At 41.6% G+C, this 18682-nt stretch overlaps 2 protein-coding genes across 2 annotated transcripts; both read left to right on the top strand.

The window, feature by feature from the left end:
- Window positions 1-1373: 1373 nt before the first annotated feature.
- Window positions 1374-9995, top strand: atic (5-aminoimidazole-4-carboxamide ribonucleotide formyltransferase/IMP cyclohydrolase). The gene is made up of 15 exons (XM_080788552.1): window positions 1374-1604; window positions 1835-1961; window positions 2243-2386; window positions 3869-3957; window positions 4406-4557; window positions 5300-5456; window positions 5578-5703; window positions 5875-5982; window positions 6226-6311; window positions 6923-7012; window positions 7100-7225; window positions 7513-7605; window positions 7722-7904; window positions 8533-8688; window positions 9284-9995. The coding sequence occupies exons 1-15, from the start codon at window positions 1586-1588 to the stop codon at window positions 9401-9403; spliced, it is 1776 nt and encodes a 591-aa protein (XP_080644678.1). The 5' UTR covers window positions 1374-1585; the 3' UTR covers window positions 9404-9995.
- A 3606-nt stretch (window positions 9996-13601) lies between these two features.
- On the top strand, window positions 13602-18371 carry gpa33a (glycoprotein A33 (transmembrane), paralog a). Its single transcript, XM_080763268.1, has 7 exons — window positions 13602-13802; window positions 14562-14728; window positions 15133-15349; window positions 15587-15751; window positions 15898-16014; window positions 16658-16784; window positions 17121-18371. Exons 1-7 carry the CDS (start codon window positions 13754-13756, stop codon window positions 17548-17550), a joined length of 1272 nt encoding a protein of 423 aa, XP_080619394.1. The 5' UTR covers window positions 13602-13753; the 3' UTR covers window positions 17551-18371.
- Window positions 18372-18682: the final 311 nt, after the last annotated feature.

Genomic DNA, 18682 nt, shown 5'->3' with positions numbered 1-18682 from the left:
TGTCACTCTTTCCTTGACGCAGCCAACACCTACAGCCTATAGGCCTACTGTATGATGCACTCATGATATAGCCTATAGTCAACAAAAGCATTGAAATCCAACGCATTTTAAATGAAACTATAAGCTATACACGGTAATACACCTGTGTACACCATCCCCAAAACGCTGATCCCCCCCCCCCCCCCCCCTCTCTCTCTCTCTCTCTCTCTCTCTCTCTCTCTCTCTCTCTCTCTCTGTATTTAAATAGGCCTTGTATATAGCCTATATATTTATTAATTTATTTGATAGGCCATGCCATGGTGTAGGCTAAGTCACGGGTTGCGGCATTCAAAGTGCATTAAATTAGCTAGTCAATTGATTTAAATAGATGTGATTAATCATCAACAATACAACTAAGACACCATGCGACGAAGGTCAGCTATATTGTTCCCCGTTTCCTATGCTATATGGTGAAAGTGTTGCTGTAAGCTTGATATATCATAATTGTCCATGATGACAATTTTTGTTTTGTTTTAAAACGAAGCAGTTAACGCATCAACGAGGCAGTTTGTATGGAAAAATAACAAGGTCCATATCTGCCCTCTTGTGGCAAAGGAATCTTTGAACGTATAGGCCATTGATGTAGTGGTTCATTCTAGGTTCATTTATTATTTAAATAGAATACTATAATAACAAAATTGGACACAAGGCCTACAATTTACACGCACGGACGCACACACACGCACGCACACACACACACACACACACACACACACACACACACACACACACACACACACACACACACACACACACACACACACACACACACACACACACACACACATCCCAAGTGATGGAGCAGCATTATGATTGTAGCTCTAATGCCAATTGATGCAAAGGCATTGATTGATTGATTATTTATTAACTGTGTTATTAACTGTGTTATTAACTGTATTAGTAATAATATTTATGGAATTAGGCCTATATATTAACACGTAGGCCAATCCACACACTTTTTCTTTCATTAATCATTTACAACTTGCAAAGTGTAGCCTATAATAAGGGTTTAAATAAACTTGATTTGCAACCTACATCATTAGGCTGTGTGATAACTTTAAGTGGCTTAATTGCTACGTCAAAGTAATATTTTTCATTTCTATCTCAGGTCAACTCTGCTAAGGTAGATAATTTTTCTTCAACAATATAATAAACTGTGTATAATACACATCCATGCGCAATACACTGTGTATTGCGCATATTAGTATGGGAAATGCGCATTTGATACGTTGAATGACCCGTCTAAATGCATGTAATAGCGTAACTTAATCGCTAGAGGGTGTCGTTTAACACGTTGTTCCTTGGTTCCTTGGTTCGCTTATAGATCTGTTCATTTGGGAAAGCGACAAGCGACACCCTCGTGTATTCCCCAGGGGCCGTCCGTAGACCCAACGTCACAAGGGCGGTCCATTCTTCTTTTGAAGTAAGTGTGTGTACATTCACTGCAGTGCCTCAATCTCCTCCTTACCATCCTGCTGAAACTGAATCTCACTCTTTGCTGTCCTGAAAGCTGCTCGACATCTCTGCAACTTGCAACTGTGAAAACATGGCCTGCTCCCAACTTGGTAAGTTCTGTAATTGAGAGTTATTTGTTATTTGTTATTTTTTTGTCGTCTATAAAACGTGAAACTGTAGGCCTGCATCGTGATGAGTAAAGAGGCAGTGGCTAATGTTAGCCTGCACAGACGCAAAACGTGGCTGGCTTGTGAAAGTTGCTCACGTCTTTAAACTTCACATCCTGTAAACTTACACATCTCTCTCTCTCTCTCTCTGTTTCATCTGACAACTACCGCAGCACTTTTGAGCGTTTCAGACAAGACCGGACTGCTCGACTTTGCCAAAAGACTGGTTAACGTGGGTCTGTCTTTGGTTGCTTCTGGTGGCACAGCGAAAGCTCTGCGTGATGCTGGACTGATTGTAAGGTGGGTCATCATGAGTCATGACTCATATGTTCATATTTTATAAACTATATGGTGGTAGCCTACCGTTAGTAAGGTAGGCATACAGTATGAATAAACTTGACTGCCAATCAGTGGCCAGTGGAAGTCACTTTGATGATCTGTGGGCTGTGGCAAGGCATAACAAGGGTAGTTGTGTACTTTTCGCAAAAGAAAGGTATTATAGAAGGTCGTTTGAATTGAGCAAAAAAGATGGGGGAATAATGTAAAAATAGAAGATCATAGTTTCTCCCATTTTGTTGCAGGGATGTGTCAGAGCTGACTGGACACCCAGAGATGCTGGGAGGCCGGGTGAAGACTCTGCATCCTGCAGTCCATGCAGGTATACTGGCCAGGGACACCCAGTCGGACACAGCAGACATGGAGAAGCTGGGATACAGCTTGGTCAGGTAGAACTTCAATGCTCTCTGTAAAACGGTCTGCTCTTTCGGCATAATCTTCTCTGATATTAAACGCAGGTTCTTTGACAGCTAGCTCATAAGTATTTAAGTATAACACATTGAAACGGTTGATTGATCCACAACATTGAAAGCGTGGATGGATATGTTGGGTATATTACATTGAGAGTGTGGGGAAAGCACTATAAAATAGACACTCATGTCAAACATGTGATCTTGGTGTATCACAATTAGATCTTGAGCAAAGTTGGTAGCGGAGTACTGGCTGTGGTGTTGAGTCACGGAGGCATGCCTAACAAATTAACTTAGTGGTTAATTGAAAGACTGCTGCCCCTACAAGCACACCTTGTGACTCTTCTTGTTAAGCCCTAGAGTAGGCCCATTCCCAACTTGTGGGAATCCCGGGTGAGGATATTGGAAGTGCCAAATAACCAATTAAGACCCGATGCCAATTCTACGAATACTTTCTAAACCAGTAGTTCTTTCAAGATTTGAAAATAAATGGCAGATGTACAAGCCAAAATATTCAAACTCACAGCGTGGCACTTTGTGCCACGCTGTGAGTTTGAATATTTTTGAATAGCCATCGCAAAAATACAAAATTACAGATACTTTCCCGGTTTCAATGGGATAATATGCAAAACACTAACATTTTAAGCATAATATAACATTAATATTGCTGAATTAATTGTAAGAAAATTACAGTATTCTTTCTTTAAAACTCTTATGTTGTGATACTGATAAATAAGAACTATTATGGTTTCCATTGATCCAATCCGGAACACAATAGAAAAACATGGTTCACGGTGGGCCACCAAAACCTTTCGAGATTTTTAAGCGAGCCCTGCCTGATCCACATACGTTTGGGAACCTTGAGGTAACCGATCCATACAGGAGCTTCTTTGTTTGATGAGTGCATGTGGAGGAGGGTGGGTTATCAGGTTGGTTGCTTGTTTGAGTAATATTATCACGTGACCCCATAAGTCTCAATGGCTTTTTTAACTGATTCACTTTATTCAGAGTTCTCACTAAAATGGACATCTAACAAAGTTGGACAACATTTTGATGATGATCGTGTCGGTATTCCTGAACATGAATATCCCTTCCTAAGCTAAAATCTGAAAGAACTGTGACAACATGGGGAAACATTTTCTGGATTGGACCATGTTGATTATTGCACCTCTGCTGAGAAATGTTTGCACTTTTGCACCTCAATGATTGGAGGATTCAATGTATTGTGAACAGCTCCACACAACAATGGTGGAGCAGCTTTAACATGCAAAACACCAGTAGATTCTCCATTGAATGCACAATTTGTATTGGCCAATCACAGCTCAAATCATTTCTGCCTCGCTCGCTGTTCATTATTCCTTACTTAAAACTACGTGTTGTAGCACAATATAAGTGTAAACTCTGTTTGTGCCGGTCCTTACAGGGTTGTGGTGTGTAACCTCTATCCATTGGTCCTTACAGGGTTGTGGTGTGTAACCTCTATCCATTTGTGAAGACTATCTCTAGCCCCAATGTTGCAGTGGAAGATGCTGTGGAGCAGATTGATATTGGTGAGTAGTGATGTATAAAGAGATGCATGTGAGCTTGTACTGCACTAGAAGCTTTCACGCCTGTGGCGTGCTCACGTCTAATGCTGCATTGTTTCTCAGTGAATATCGTGTCTCCGAGTTAGACACACACAAAGTGTACATTTTGAACGAAGGCAGACAGCGATGTGTCTTTGGCCACGGACCATGTTTCTGTGCTCAATCGCATCATAGAAAGGGAAACGGCAAAAGCTGGCCCTGCTGTGGGAAAGTAAAGCTGTGCGTGGTTGTAAACACAGAGGTAAAGTCAGTGACTTATCACAGGTGAAAACATAATTTCCGCTTACTCTGCATACGTGACGGTCTATGACTTGGCAACCCGAACTGTGCACGAAGTTGTGCGTGCACAGCGTGTACAACTTCTCAATTGTATGTATAGATGGATATAATGTTGTGTGTTCTGTGTTCCTAGGTGGTGTGACTCTGCTCAGAGCAGCAGCTAAGAACCATGCCCGTGTCACTATTGTGTGTGACCCTGCTGACTACTCATTGGTTGCCACAGAGATGGAGGGTTCAGAAGGCAATGATACAACCCATGAAACACGCAGGACGTTGGCCCTCAAAGTAACAACATTGAAACTGTTAAAATGTTGTCTTTGTTTTTATCTTCAGTCTTTGTCATTGCTTTGGCATATTTTCATGCAAGAGGAGATTTTTTTAAAGGGGAACTTTGAACCTGCAGATTGTGTGTGTGTAATGCACATTGTACCGTGCTTTGGATAAAAGGCACTATAGAAATTCAGAAACTTAAGTAGGTCAGTGGCTCTGGTTCAAAAGTCAGTGAATTTGGTCTGCCTTCAAATAATCAATTGTGACCAAGTAATACTACTGAGACTTTTATCATGGATGGACCTCAGTCATAAGGTGCACCGACTGACCCTGAGGAATTTTAGCCCCCCTCTTCATTTACTCTATTTTTTTATTGTGTTTGCCCTAGAGTGAGGGGGGGGAGCAAACCAAAGTCCTAGACAGAACTTTATCGCTAGTGTAGAGCCAGTTTATCTCCTGCCTTTCTACCTCTGACCTTTCACCTCTTGGTTTAGCCATAAGCTGCATGTTGAGCAGAATGGATACATTTTAACTCTGTCCACCCCCCTGCTAATTTGGCCTATAATCTGTATAAATGGTACACAACAGAGAAGCAATTTATTTGTAACAAACCCGTCTGTCTAAGCTAAATCACCAACTGGTAATATCAAATGACTAAAAGTTGATACATTGATACTACAGCCTCAGCTGTAGACCACAATACTTTTCGTCAGCCTGTTCTTTGTGAACAGAAAACGTTCTATGCTTTCCTACTCAGGCCTTTACGCACACGGCACAGTACGATGATGCCATCTCCGAGTACTTCCGTGGCCAGTATAGCTGTGGGGTTTCCCAGCTGTCCCTACGCTATGGCATGAACCCCCACCAAGCACCTGCTCAGCTGTACACACTGCGGCCTTCTCTCCCCCTCACAGGTACAGTATGGACTCAAATGTACCTGTGTTTCTGTTCAGTGCACCAAACTTAAAAACTAAACTTTGCTTAGAAAAAAAAAAAAGTTAAAATCTTAAATGTCATTATCATTCCCTTTCCTAGTGGTCAATGGCTCTCCTGGCTTTATCAACCTGTGTGATGCACTCAATGCCTGGCAACTGGTCAGAGAATTAAAGACAGCCTTGCGCATGGCTGCTGCAGCCTCCTTCAAACATGTCAGCCCAGCTGGTAAGATAAACGCTGGCAATGGCATGCATGTGTGTTGGAGACAAACAAACCTCAATCTTAATTATTATCCTCTGAGAGAAGTGCACATTTCACCCTATAAGCAAAGATGCATATTACTAATGGAAGACATTCAGTAAATAAATTCATGCATTTCTTCCTTTTGCGGTAAAGGTGCTGCTGTGGGAGTTCCTCTTAGTGAGGAGGAAGCCAAAGTGTGCATGGTGAATGATTTGCTGAAGGACCTCACACCGCTGGCCACAGCTTACGCCAGGGCTAGAGGTCAGAAAATACCAAATCTAATAGAGCCAGAGCGATGCCAGATTTTTGTCATATGACAACATATACGCAAAAACAAATAATTGATAGATAACTGTGTTGTCAAAGAACTTATATATAACCAATATATCAACCAAAATTATATTTCGTTCCAGCTCTAAAATGTAGAGCGCTGGCTACTTCAGCAGACCTTTTTGTTTTGTGTACCGGTATTCCTGTTTTGAACTTATCCTGACTCTCCTTTAGGTTCAGACAGGATGTCATCTTTTGGAGACTTCATTGCTCTCTCAGATGTGTGTGATGTCCCCACCGCCAGGATCATATCCAGAGAGGTTAGATTTCATTATGTTCATTGTCCTACCTAGACCATACATGTGCAACTGGCGGCCCGGGGCCCACATGTGGCCCCCACCTTCACTTAATGTGGCCCACAGGTTAATATCGGAATCCATCTATTAATTTAGCGGTCGCTCGCCCGCTGTCTATTTCACTCGGTCGCTGTCTTTCAGAATACTTCCTTAGCATAGAGCAAGACAGCTGCTTTCTTTGTGCGCCTCCTCACGATGCACGAACAGCCTCACGGAACCTAATGCCGCGCAGCCCTGTCCTCCAACCTCAATCTGCCCCGCATTACACACGCCAAACATTCTAACATTCATCTTAATTAAATTAATTTGCGTCAAAAACAACTATTCATATATTCAGAACGGGTAAGGACTAGTACTTATATATTATTGAATCTGCTGTTCCAATTCCAAACATGTCCCGCTTTAATTACTTCAGTCTATATGTCCAATGTATTTGTATTTAGTTCATACTAGTATGCAACTAAATGCATTATCAGGATTGGAATTTGACAGGCTTACAAATGCATTGAAAAATAAACTGCATAGAAAGTGGTTATGCAGGTGTCAACCTGCTGCTGCCTGGTGATTGATTTCAGGTGTCTGATGGCATCATTGCCCCTGGATATGAAGAAGAGGCCCTCAGGATCCTCTCTAAGAAGAAGAACGGCAACTACTGTGTACTTCAGGTGGGAAACAAAATGATGATTTCCTGTATGGTGGTTTATTAATTTGGAGATGTGGTGTTTTGTTAAAGAGCATTCTTCCTCTCTTAGATGGACCCAGACTATGTGCCTGATGAGACTGAGGTGAGAGTGTTGTTTGGTCTCTATCTCAAGCAAAAGAGAAACGGAGCCCTCATTGATAAGGAGCGCTTCAGCAACGTTGTTTCCAAGGGCTCAGTGAGTATTTGATTCCATGTACAGCAGTGGTTTTCAAAACGCATTCATGTCAAGGCACCCCAGGCCAAATTAACATGTATTTGGCTGCAGACCTCCCATTTGAAAAGATTTGGTGCCAGGGACCCTCATGAATAAGATTTGTGTTAACAATTTTCACAACGCATGGCTAGAAAGCCATTTCAACCAATCAGATTGCTTCCTCAAAACGACCTTTGTATAATTGCCATTATCATGGCAGTCTACAGTATTGTCAATCATGAGCCTATTTCTTTCTTTGTCCCAATCAGCTCTCTGAGAACGCTGTGAGAGACCTCATCGTGGCCAGCATTGCTGTCAAGTACACGCAGTCCAACTCTGTCTGCTATGCAAAGGATGGACAGGTACATATTACCGTAATGATGCCTTTGTCTAATCAAAGGGTAAGGAATCTGAGGAGTAAGGAAAAAAAGAAATCGTGTGTATTTTTCCCCCCTCTTCTTTAAAAAAAAAACAACAGGTAATTGGCATTGGCGCAGGTCAGCAGTCTCGCATCCACTGCACTCGGCTTGCCGGCGACAAAGCAGATAACTGGTGGCTGAGACATCATCCACGTGTTCTCGGCATGAAGTTCCGCAGTGGTGTGAAGCGGGCAGAAATGGCCAACGCTATTGACCAGTATGTCAGTGGCACCATCGGAGAAGTACGGGGCCAACAAACACGCATGAACACAGAAACATACTTCACAGAATGGATGGGCAAGCGAGACAGAATTTGTCCTAGAGTAGACTCATTTATGTCACGGCCAAATTAAATTAGAGCATGATGATGAGATATGTGAACAATCGGTCCTGGTTTGTCTATTGCACTTGGATGTGAACGTAGTCAGAGCTCATTTAGTTAGCACATCAGATCAGATCTGATGTGCTAACGGACTCGAGGAAGCCACTTGTTGCCTGGTTGTTTTCTGGCCAGCACTGTTCCCTGGCTCCAACATGGCGCCATCTTTGATCTGATCCGCCAGCTAACCACCAAGAAGGGCATTTTCCATTTTGACTGTGATATAATTACATATCCCCTTAATCAAATCATAGCATTTGTATTGGAATTTAACACTTGATAAGATGTGTGAGTCTTAACACTTGCTAAAGACGTCCTCTCAAATAAAACCGCAGGGTGCCTAAGGTGTGTGTCTTTAGGTCCTTTTTTAATGATAACGGGATCGCTGAAATATATTAATTTTTTACATCGGCCATTGCTAGGCAACGCCTTATTTTATTCTGAAAATTTCCCAGGCAAAAGTGTTAACAGTATATTTTGAATGGTGGCAGGGCCCGGACCTGGAGTTGTGGAAGTCTATGTTTGAGGAGGTTCCTGAGGCACTGGCAGAGACTGAAAAGAGGAACTGGATAAGCTCTCTCCAGGCCGTGGCTCTCAGCTCTGATGCTTTTTTCCCGTTCAGAGACAATGTAGACCGAGCTAAACGGGTAAGCAACTCAATTTGCAGGCACTCAAAGAATAGTCCAGAGCATGAGACATTAGATTTGTTATTGTTTTCATACCTGTACTGTAATCTATCTCACAAAACTTTATTGTACTGTACTTCTACTGTGATCTTGAATGCCTTTACTCAAGTATGGACTGTCTAACTACTATAGAGCGTCACAATCGCATAGACTTTTCAAAAAGTATTTATTTAAAGACGTGTACGCTGCGGACAAAGCCAACTCTTGTTGTGACAAATCATGACGATAAACACAATGTTTTGGGCAGATCAAATAATTGGTAAGAAGAAAAAAAAAGGCAGGTTAACCGTACAACACTTCTTACTATTTGATCGGCCCAAAACATTGTGTTTATTGTCCTGTTTTGTCGCAACAAGAGTTGGCTTTCTCCGCCACGTAAACTTATTTAAATAAATACTTTTTGAAATGTCTATGGGGAATTATTTCCTGGGCCCTCGTCGTTCTGAAAGGGGGCGGGACTGCGACGCTCTATAATACGGGGGATTTAACCCTAAATAGCGGCTTGTGTTGTGTAACTGACCTTTGTTGATTTTCCCCACCCCTCTTGTCTCTGTAGAGTGGTGTTGAATACATTGCTGCCCCAGCGGGCTCCGCAGCCGACGAGGTGGTTATTAATGCCTGTAACGAGCAGGGCATCACTCTGGTGCACCACAACCTACGTCTCTTCCACCACTGAACATCTCCCCACTATTCGTCCTGAACTGCTGCCATTCGTTTTTCTTGCTTTTGCAACATTTCCTTAGACATTCCTAATCTTAACGCTAAGATGCACAAATGCACCTAGTTACATTCCTGTTACTGATCATTCAAAGCAATGTTCTGCCAAGAAACGTAGAATAAAATTTCACTGAGAAGTACTTGTGTTGCATGTTTAGTTTTTTTTACCTCCGGCTCTGAGGCTAAGGGGATAGTACTTTTTGTGCAGTTAAACAGTACATAGGGTTGGTAATGCTGATGTAAAGGTCAGTAGAATAATACAATATAATGTTATTACTAATGTTTATTACACGGCTTGGAATGCTTGATTCTGATTGATCAATCGCTGAATTCAGCTGTGTTACAATTTACAATTTAGGCATTTAGCAGATGCTTATTTCTTGATGATGACCTCTCCGCTCTATAACAGACTGCTGCCTAATCAAAGCCTCAGAGCATCTGCTGTGCTGCTTGGATTTTGTGCTTTATCCAACATGACAGCCATGTAAACAAACACGATGTCATTTACAACTAAATGTAAGTAAACGAACACATTAGAAGTGAGAAATAGACTATGCAGTACCCAATATTCCATTGGATCACCACTCCCTTCCTTGTTTTCGACTGTGTTGCACTCTGTGGGGGTAACTTGTGGCTAATCACCATGTCAGTGATTTATCAACATTGACCACCTAGCCATTCGTAATCCCTTGCATATCTTTTGACAATGCTATTGTGGTAAACTAGTAACATGAGACCTACAGTATTCAAGTTTGAGTATTTTACAACTTAATAAATTAATGGATTCTTTCCTCAACGGTAGCAAAAACTGGCACAGACTGTAACATACAAATAAGCTTGAATTCACACACTAGTTCAAACATTCACTTGCTACTAGCACTTGTGTAAGGCAGCAGCCGGGCAGTGTAAAAGTTTCAGTTGACTGTGCATTTATTTCAGTTCAGTCACAGACGGGACGGCTCGTGTTATGCAGTTGAATGTTTGGGTGGTGGTCGTTGGAGGGAGAGGTGGAGGAGCAGTTCTGATGGGGGGGGGGGGGGACATCTTTCACTCCAGTTGGTTCTGGGCAATGTGTAACCTGACTCCGCCAGATGGGGGCGGTATTGATTCACAAGTTCACAACACAGCCTTCATCAGCCAGCACTGAATCTGATGAATACCGGTATACTATACCCTAAAATGGCCTAATAGAGGGTATGCGCATGCATTGAATCGCAAATCGAGTGGCAAAGTGAGTGTGAAAGTGAGTTTAACATTGTTTAACGATGAACGTTGTTTGATGCAATCAGATAGGACTTTTCTGTCTGGATTTATGGGTTATCAAGGCCAGAAATTAGTGTTTTGCCACTTAGTAGGGTTTTTTTGGCCATTCAGTATAGTCTGGCAGCAACAGGCTTCTTTTGTTTAAAGTGGGAAATTAGTCTATAGGCCTATAGTCTTTTTTTATTGGCCTATATTGTCTATATAGGCTACATACATTCATGAATCCACTTGCTGCCCGGCTGTCACTATTGGGAATCTTTTTTTTATAGGGGTTTCTTGTGACCCTATCATTAACATCCTAAGGCAGGCAAAAAGGTAAAACTTTCCTATTGCTTTTGCTCATGATTCTGAAGCATTAGTTTTGCAGAAAATACACTCCTTGGGCTAAAAGCAGCTAGCCATAGCCACTTGCCCTTATGTGCCCAAAATATGCTGACCTCATCACATTTGTCATGACGCTATGGCAGTTTTTAGCATTTTGTGCAAAACTAATGCTTGGAATGGATTCAGAATCATGAAAACCCCCTAGCTTTACATGTCACATGCTACTTAAAGCAAAAGGAAAGTTTGACATTTTTGACAAGGTCACAAGAAACCCCTATAAAATAATTGCCCAATAGTGACAGCCGGTCGGTCAGCAAGTGGATTCACGAATGTATGTATATAGACAATATTTTAGGCCAATAAAAAAGACTATATACCAAATTTACCACCCGTCCACCTCGGCTGCCGGACTAGTAACTTCCAGGGATGATGTCACATGCATACCCTAGTTGAAATAGGCTATACCAGTAAGACGCCTGAGAGCAAGAAGCGACCTCGCCCTTTAAAGCGTGCACTGGCCATATATGTGGTCTATCTTGAGTGTACAGGGTGTGATGAGGTCAGATCAAGATATGGACTGTCAGATCAGTGCAGCTCCATGGAGATCTAAGGGTGGCAGCGGGGGCTTTGTATTGAATGTACAGGGTTTGATGAGGGCCCAGGTAGGGCCTTCATTTTTGGGCCTGTTGAGAACTCTAGTTTTTACCGGCTGCCAGGCGCAGCTGCACAAATAACTTTGGGGCAGGCCCGTCTAGAGTTTAAATGGACAGGTATCAGTCAAAAGGGACACATCGAAGAGGAAGGATGGATGGGGAACGATCATATTGTCGCAAAGCTTGTCGACATTTGAATGTACAACTAGTACATATACAAGGCGTGTCCGGTGTCCCAGTGCAGACTGTAACAAGAAAGTTGAAGAACTGGAGAGTAGAAAATACTTCATTTCAGATGTGTTCACGAGTCACGAGTGGTCACTGCTTTAGCCATATACTAAATTAAGTCTGAGTAGGTTTTATTGGTAATAGGGAAAGATTATGTTCTTGTGTGATTTAATCTGTCTCTACTTTTATTATTAACCTTGTGATAAATTGCTCGTAATAAATCTATATTTTGCATTTTCTAATAAAGATTGTATATTTTTAATAATAAGTCTGTGGTCCGTCTAGTACTCTAGTGTGTATCTATATCCTCTGGTTACACAAATGCATAAAAAACCTTTACAGACTTTAAATACAGACTTCTACTGAAGATCAAAATATAAGACTATATGGACGAACTATGGGTGACATGCTTCCAGGAAACCGTTGAGGTCCTGCTGGGTCACAATGTACAGTCACTGGCAGAACTCAGAGACACTATGAGAGAAACTGAATTCAAAAATGTCTTTCAAAAAATAATCTCTACCACTACCAGGCATGTCTTCATAAACAAAGTTTAGCTGGAGACATACAACAGTAACGATCAACTTCCACTAGAGGGGGCTACACTACACAATAACAGTGGAAAAGAGTCACTGAAGACAATGTGATAATAAAATAAAATAAGACAGTTAATTAGGGCCGGCCTATTTGTGATCAATAAATGTGTGATAAAGATAGCCTCGAGTACCCCTTTTCCCCTCACTGTATATATGTTTCTTTTCCCTTTTTTACCTCCTTTATGATGAATTCCTGTTCTGTTCTTTGGCTATATTGAAGTGTCTATTTGTACGTCTCTTGTAAATTTGTATTGAGTTATGCTTGAAATGTACTGTAATTCTGCAAACTGTTAATACATATTTCAATCGATCAAAAGTAACACAAATTCAAAATGATTTTCTTTTCCTTTTTTCATTCTCACGCAGACATGTGGATACCTGTTCTCTGTTTTGTGAGGAGGTGCGCGTGCGGTGGGGGTTGTGTGGAAATTCCTTGTCAAACCAGTTTAACTGGACAGATGCTTCTCTTATTTCCAAAGACATACAGTAGTAGCCTAGTAGGGTTTACCTTGGCTTCCTGACTTGTTAGTTCTGTATAGGTGTAGCCTAATTCAATTCTCCTTTAATATTAGGCTAATTGTTTTAAAAGCAATGTGAAATATATGTTGGTTCAGCATAGCCTACATTTTGTTTTGTTCTTATGATGCAGCCTAATATCTAACCTTGTTTATTGATAATGAGATTTAGTTTTATTGTTACACTTGACAGAAACATGAATACACAGGAGGACCTCAATGGAAATAATCCATGCTTTTGGGGGTTTATATTCTTTTAGCATCCGTATAGGCTACAGGCGTATCCGCTGTGCTGTGTTGTGTTGTGTTTCTTCTTCTTTTTTGCAAACTGTTATAATAAAGTATTAAATCAATCAATCAATCAATCAACGAAAATAATAATAACATAAACAAAAAAATATAAACTACCTAACATGTTCCAAAACAAGTGCAGGGTGAAACATGGGAGTGTTGTAGTAAAATGTGCATTCTGGTGACTGAGCAAGCTGTAACATGACAAGGGCTGTTTGAAGAATGTTGTCTAGAAAGAAATAAAGAAGCAGACGCTGTCATTGGCGGATGTTGTTGTCATTCGTTGGGTCACACCCAGCACCTGTGGGCGCACCAGGCAGGTATCGATGCAAATACGCACCGGGCGTGTCGCGCAGACCTCTGCTTGAGTTGGAAGTGAAGACGCTAGCTGGGTCGATCGATTTGGTGATTTTGGTCTGGTTGACCCAATATCAACTATATGGCCATAATGCAGCGGATCATGCGGATTGGTTTTGCACTGAGCCTTGGTAAGTCCCGCTCCGGCGGTCCCCGGCAAGACCTATTAATTAAACATGTTCTTGGTTGTGGTCTCATATAGGCCTATACAAAATGTGTGCGCCACACCTATGGCTGCACCATAACACTTAAATAATTGCTACAAATAACAATGAAGTTGTAGGCCTATTTGTTTAAATTGTTGATGCTTTTAGAACTGAAGATATTTGGTAAATTTTAGCAAGCAAATGACACTGGCACCTCAACAGTTCACAGCCGTTGCCTATAATGAGGACTGAGGTGATTGCTAACATTAATACAGGCTGTTTAAATCACTGCTATTACTAAGATATGTTTAGGTTGGTACCATTTTTGCCTACATTCTGTTTGTCACTTATTGACAAACTGGTTGAGGGGGTTCCGTTAGGCCTTGGCCTGTAGGCCTGTTGAACTGAGGGTGGTTGAACTGGAATTCAAAATGCTACAGCACAGCAGGAATAGCCTAACCGTGTAGCCCATGTGCGCGCCTAGTCTAGTTATAATTTGTTTAAAGGACGTTTACGATATTTTGTTGGCATATAGCACGCCACGTCCACTCAATAACAAACGATCCCCCTCAATATAGGCTATTAAGAGAAATGGCCGATGATTCGATGGCTTGGAGAGATAACAGCCTTCATGTGAGGGACATCTAGCACATTATCCAATGTATTATAGGCCAATTTGTATTATAGCCTACGATCTATGTGTATAGGCTATATGTTTACCTCTGTTTCCCTTTATGTTTGCAGTGGCGTCAATGGCCGAGGCTCTCCAGGTAACAATTCCTCAAAAAGAGTATGAGTTTGCCAGAGGAGACAACATCACCCTGCCCTGCAAATTCGTGCCCAAGAACCCCACCAACCCACTCGTTATTGTCAGTTGGACTGCTGAGGGAGACAAACCTGGCGCGCCTGAGGTAGGTGTGTGTGTGTGTGTGTGTGTGTGTGTTTTGTTGTGCGAGTAAGGCCTGCAGATGCTGCTTTAGCTCCATAATGGTGTCTAATCCCCAGAAGAGACCTGACATCAACTGGGTTCAGGACCTGCATTCATTATTATTAATTATATATGTTTTTACAGATTAATGATTTAAAAATGATACCTGTGTGAACTGACCGGTGCAGGCTACTCAACAACACCTCAATTTGCAGCTGTTTGTACAGCAGACATACACGCGTGGCCAGTCACTGGATCGGCATTAGGCAATAGGCATCGCTAAAAAATGGTATAACGGCAGAATAGTCAACTTTTTTTGATTGAATCCTGTGCCAAGGATTTGAATTGTTAATTATTTAATGATCTGCTCTTCTTGCTATTCAACAGTCTCAGATCCTCACCTACTATTCCACGAGTAAGACTCTTGACATCAAAGAGAAGTATAATGGTCGTGTGACTTTGGACCATAACATTGCAACTGGAAAAGCCGACCTGAAGCTGAGCTTGATCACGTTGGCAGAGAACAGGGTGTTTGAGTGTCGAGTGTCGATCCCTAAGGACGATGAGGGCAAGCCAGCTGCCACCACACGATTGATAGTACTGGGTAATGGCCCGTAATGTACCGTATTTTAAATCACCATCACATTCAAAGTGAATCCATTCCTAATTTTGTTGCAGTCAATGAATTCAGATGTGGATGGGATTAGATTTGAGGTGACTTATTATTTACATTTATCAATCATAAGTAATACTCAAATCCCTCCTCATTCACTCATCCCACTCCGATTGTCTCATAATCTCTCATATTAATCACATGAAATGGTTCTTTTCATTTTGCCAGTGGCTCCATCCAAACCCATCTGTAAAATCGAGGGTTCAGCAGAGTTTGGCCAGAACATCAACCTGACTTGTGTGTCTGAAGAAGGCTCCCCAAAACCAACATATAAGTGGGAAACTCGGGATGTCAGGGATACACCTCGTGCTCCAGACCCGAGGACCACTGATAGTAAGTACAAACCTTGTGTAAGTTGTGTGTAATGTGCATGTGTGTTTGTGTCGGTTAAAATAACTAAGTATTTTACTGTTTAGTAAAGGAATATACTGTACCATGAAATATAACATTCAGGCACTAACTAATTGTCTCATTCTCAGAGGGAGGCATCTTGTCTCTTTTTAATCTCACCAAGGAAAGCTCTGGATACTACATTTGTACCTCTAGCAACAAGATCCGCGCTGCAACCTGCAACGTCACCGTTGCTGTCATGCCACGTGAGTGCAACTCCACCTAATTTAAAACCTCTGTCCTATGCTGTGTAGTGAAGACTGCCTCACTTGTGCCATTACATCCATTATGTATTTTCTGTTTACCAGGAAAAATATGCACCTTTACTTTTGGTTGCAGCCCTACCACCTGAAAGTATAGTAGCTACAGGTGTATTCAGGGATACATTTTATCCTCTATATTCAGTATTTATGTGACAAATCACACAAATGCAGTAAGTAGTTTGTAGAAGCATCATTTAACGTGGGATGTGGGTGAATATTTAGTATGTCCCTGTTACTGTAATCAGGATAGATTGTAGATGCCAATAAGACAAGGTTGCATTTATTTAAGTCACTCTGGTTGGTCAGATACTGTCGGTGACATGGGGTACAATGCTGCTGGAAGCTCTGCCCTGGTAAAAGCTGACGAAGTTGGAATTGTTCAGCATTAGTTATTTTTGGTAAACCTATTTAAGTTCCTTCTGTTTTAGTAGTAGGCTGACATCAAAGTATGACAAAACAGGGTTGAGAAAGGTTCCAATTAAGGCACTCGCTCAGTTGAGTTTAAAAAATCTCTTGAGCCGAAACATATATATATTTTTTAACTTTATAAAAGCCATGATGTTTCCATTGTGCTTCGTTCCTTTAGCATCCATGAACATTGGCTCTACTGCGGGGATCATCGGTGGGGCCGTGGCAGCTTTAATTGTACTCATTATCGTCATCTACTGCTGCTGTTGCCGCAAGAAGGAGAAAGAGGAGGACTTTGCCATGGGGTATGGCATGCTAACAAAACATGCACACAATTTATGTTGCCACCTGGATTCAGATTTTAGATAATTAGATATGAGGCTTTTGGCAGGCAGCATACAGGCAGGGCTGATACACAAATAGGAGAAGGAGAAGTAGTCCGCAGTTCCGCACACTGTTTCGTAGCTCCCACAAGCTACGAAACAGTGTGCGGAACTGCGGACTACTTCGCCTTCTCCTGTACTTATCTTTTTGTTCAGCACCTGAATGTTTTTAGAGATGTGCGTGCTTTCCTTTGGATTCAGTTTCTGATACACACACACAACTACCACATGCCTGACTGGTCTGTGCTCCGTCTCCAGGGTTCGTGAAGAAGGCGAGTATCGTGACAAAGAGCAGCCTGAGAATGGAGAGAGACCCCATGTAGACAGGCTTGAGAGTGTTCGGAGTGACGAGTCCAGTGTGAGGAACGCCTCCAGCCGACAGGAAGAGCGAAGCGAGCGGGAATACGACCGCCGCAGCGACTATGACGACCGCCGCAGCGACTATGACGACCGGCGCAGTGACCACTCCGACCGACGTGATAAGTATAATGACCGCGACGACCGCCGCCGTGACGATGACCGCCGCTATGACGATGAACGTCGCTACGACGACGACCGCCGCTACGATGATGATGACCGCAGAGACCGCTCCTACAAAGATGATCGCTACGATGAGCCATATGACGAGGACGACCGCAAACCCCCCAAGGTGCCTTCCAAGCCATCCAGGGTGGAGTACGATGACTAAAATCCTAAATCCAGAAAAACAAACCTCTTATTTGGTCCATTGAACACATAGATGTGAGGAAGTAAAGGCTGCTACTACAGAACATAGCCTTACAGAAGAAAATGAATTAGTGTCTGTACTTTGTTTGTTTCTCTTTTAAGGCTTTACTGTGAGAAACGTAGCTTTCAATCAAAGGTTTTGACTGTGTGTTGAGCACATGCATCACACTGGAGGCTAGTTTAAGCCCTCTGTATAAACTAGCCTCCATTAATATACTGTACATTTTTGCATTGCAGTATGTTTGAACGTTTTATAAATGCATTGTGGTTTTTAAATGGAAGTTGCATTTGGTATTGGTATTTCATATGATCTGTGTGACTGCTTTTAAAATTCAATCTTCCTCCACTAGACCTCAGGCCAGTCGATATCATTACAAATGGGCCGCTACATCATGTTTTTAACATTATCAAATGTTTGTTCTCCTGTGACTTCAACTATTCAATGAATGAATTTATATTGTGAATAATTATACCATTCTTGCTTTGCTAAATCATGGTTATTTTTGTGTAGCCTAATTTTGTGTTTAATTTTCTTGGAATGCAATTTTAACATGTAAATAGACTATTTTATTTTATTTTTTATAAAGTTTTGAGTTATTTTATTGGAAATGGATACAAATTCTAATGTAACTAAATGAACTAGGTTACTATAGTGCCAAACAATTCAGCCTGTTTAATAATGGCTACAAATTATGCTAAATACATTTAAATACTTATTCACTTATTCAAATACATGTAACAGAAATACTGCCATTCTCTGTTTGTCAAATAAAGCTGTTAGGAAAACAAGTTGTGTGAAGTTTGATGTCTTCAGAATAGGGATCATGTCCCTATTGGCTTTTAACACTAGATGGCGCCACCATTATCTATAATATCGATAAACGAGTTAACTTTGACTTTTTATTAACCATTCGTCCTGTGATCATTTCAATCCAGAATTAATTATACGACTATTTGACGTTTATAAGCAAATTAAAACAATCTCACTATTAATAAATCGTCTGCCGCATGCCCGTATCACGCGGTTTTAAAATAAGTCAAGGTCTCAAGACAAAACATAACAAACGTTTGAGTTTACTCCGAGTCCAGACCTG

The sequence above is a fragment of the Protomyctophum bolini genome, assembly GCF_963924005.1.
Source record: "Protomyctophum bolini genome assembly, chromosome: 1".
Taxonomy (NCBI): domain Eukaryota; kingdom Metazoa; phylum Chordata; class Actinopteri; order Myctophiformes; family Myctophidae; genus Protomyctophum; species Protomyctophum bolini.
This window is presented reverse-complemented; position numbering and strand designations above follow the sequence as displayed.

Coding starts and splice junctions, on each gene's coding strand:
- atic (XM_080788552.1), top strand. Junction 5,704..5,874: donor CAAACATGTCAGCCCAGCTG/GTAAGATAAACG, acceptor TTTGCGGTAAAG/GTGCTGCTGTGGGAGTTCCT. Junction 7,226..7,512: donor ACGTTGTTTCCAAGGGCTCA/GTGAGTATTTGA, acceptor TGTCCCAATCAG/CTCTCTGAGAACGCTGTGAG.
- gpa33a (XM_080763268.1), top strand. CDS start 13,754: ATGGCCATAATGCAGCGGATCATGCGGATTGGTTTTGCACTGAGCCTT. Junction 16,015..16,657: donor CACCGTTGCTGTCATGCCAC/GTGAGTGCAACT, acceptor TCGTTCCTTTAG/CATCCATGAACATTGGCTCT. Junction 16,785..17,120: donor GAGGAGGACTTTGCCATGGG/GTATGGCATGCT, acceptor CTCCGTCTCCAG/GGTTCGTGAAGAAGGCGAGT.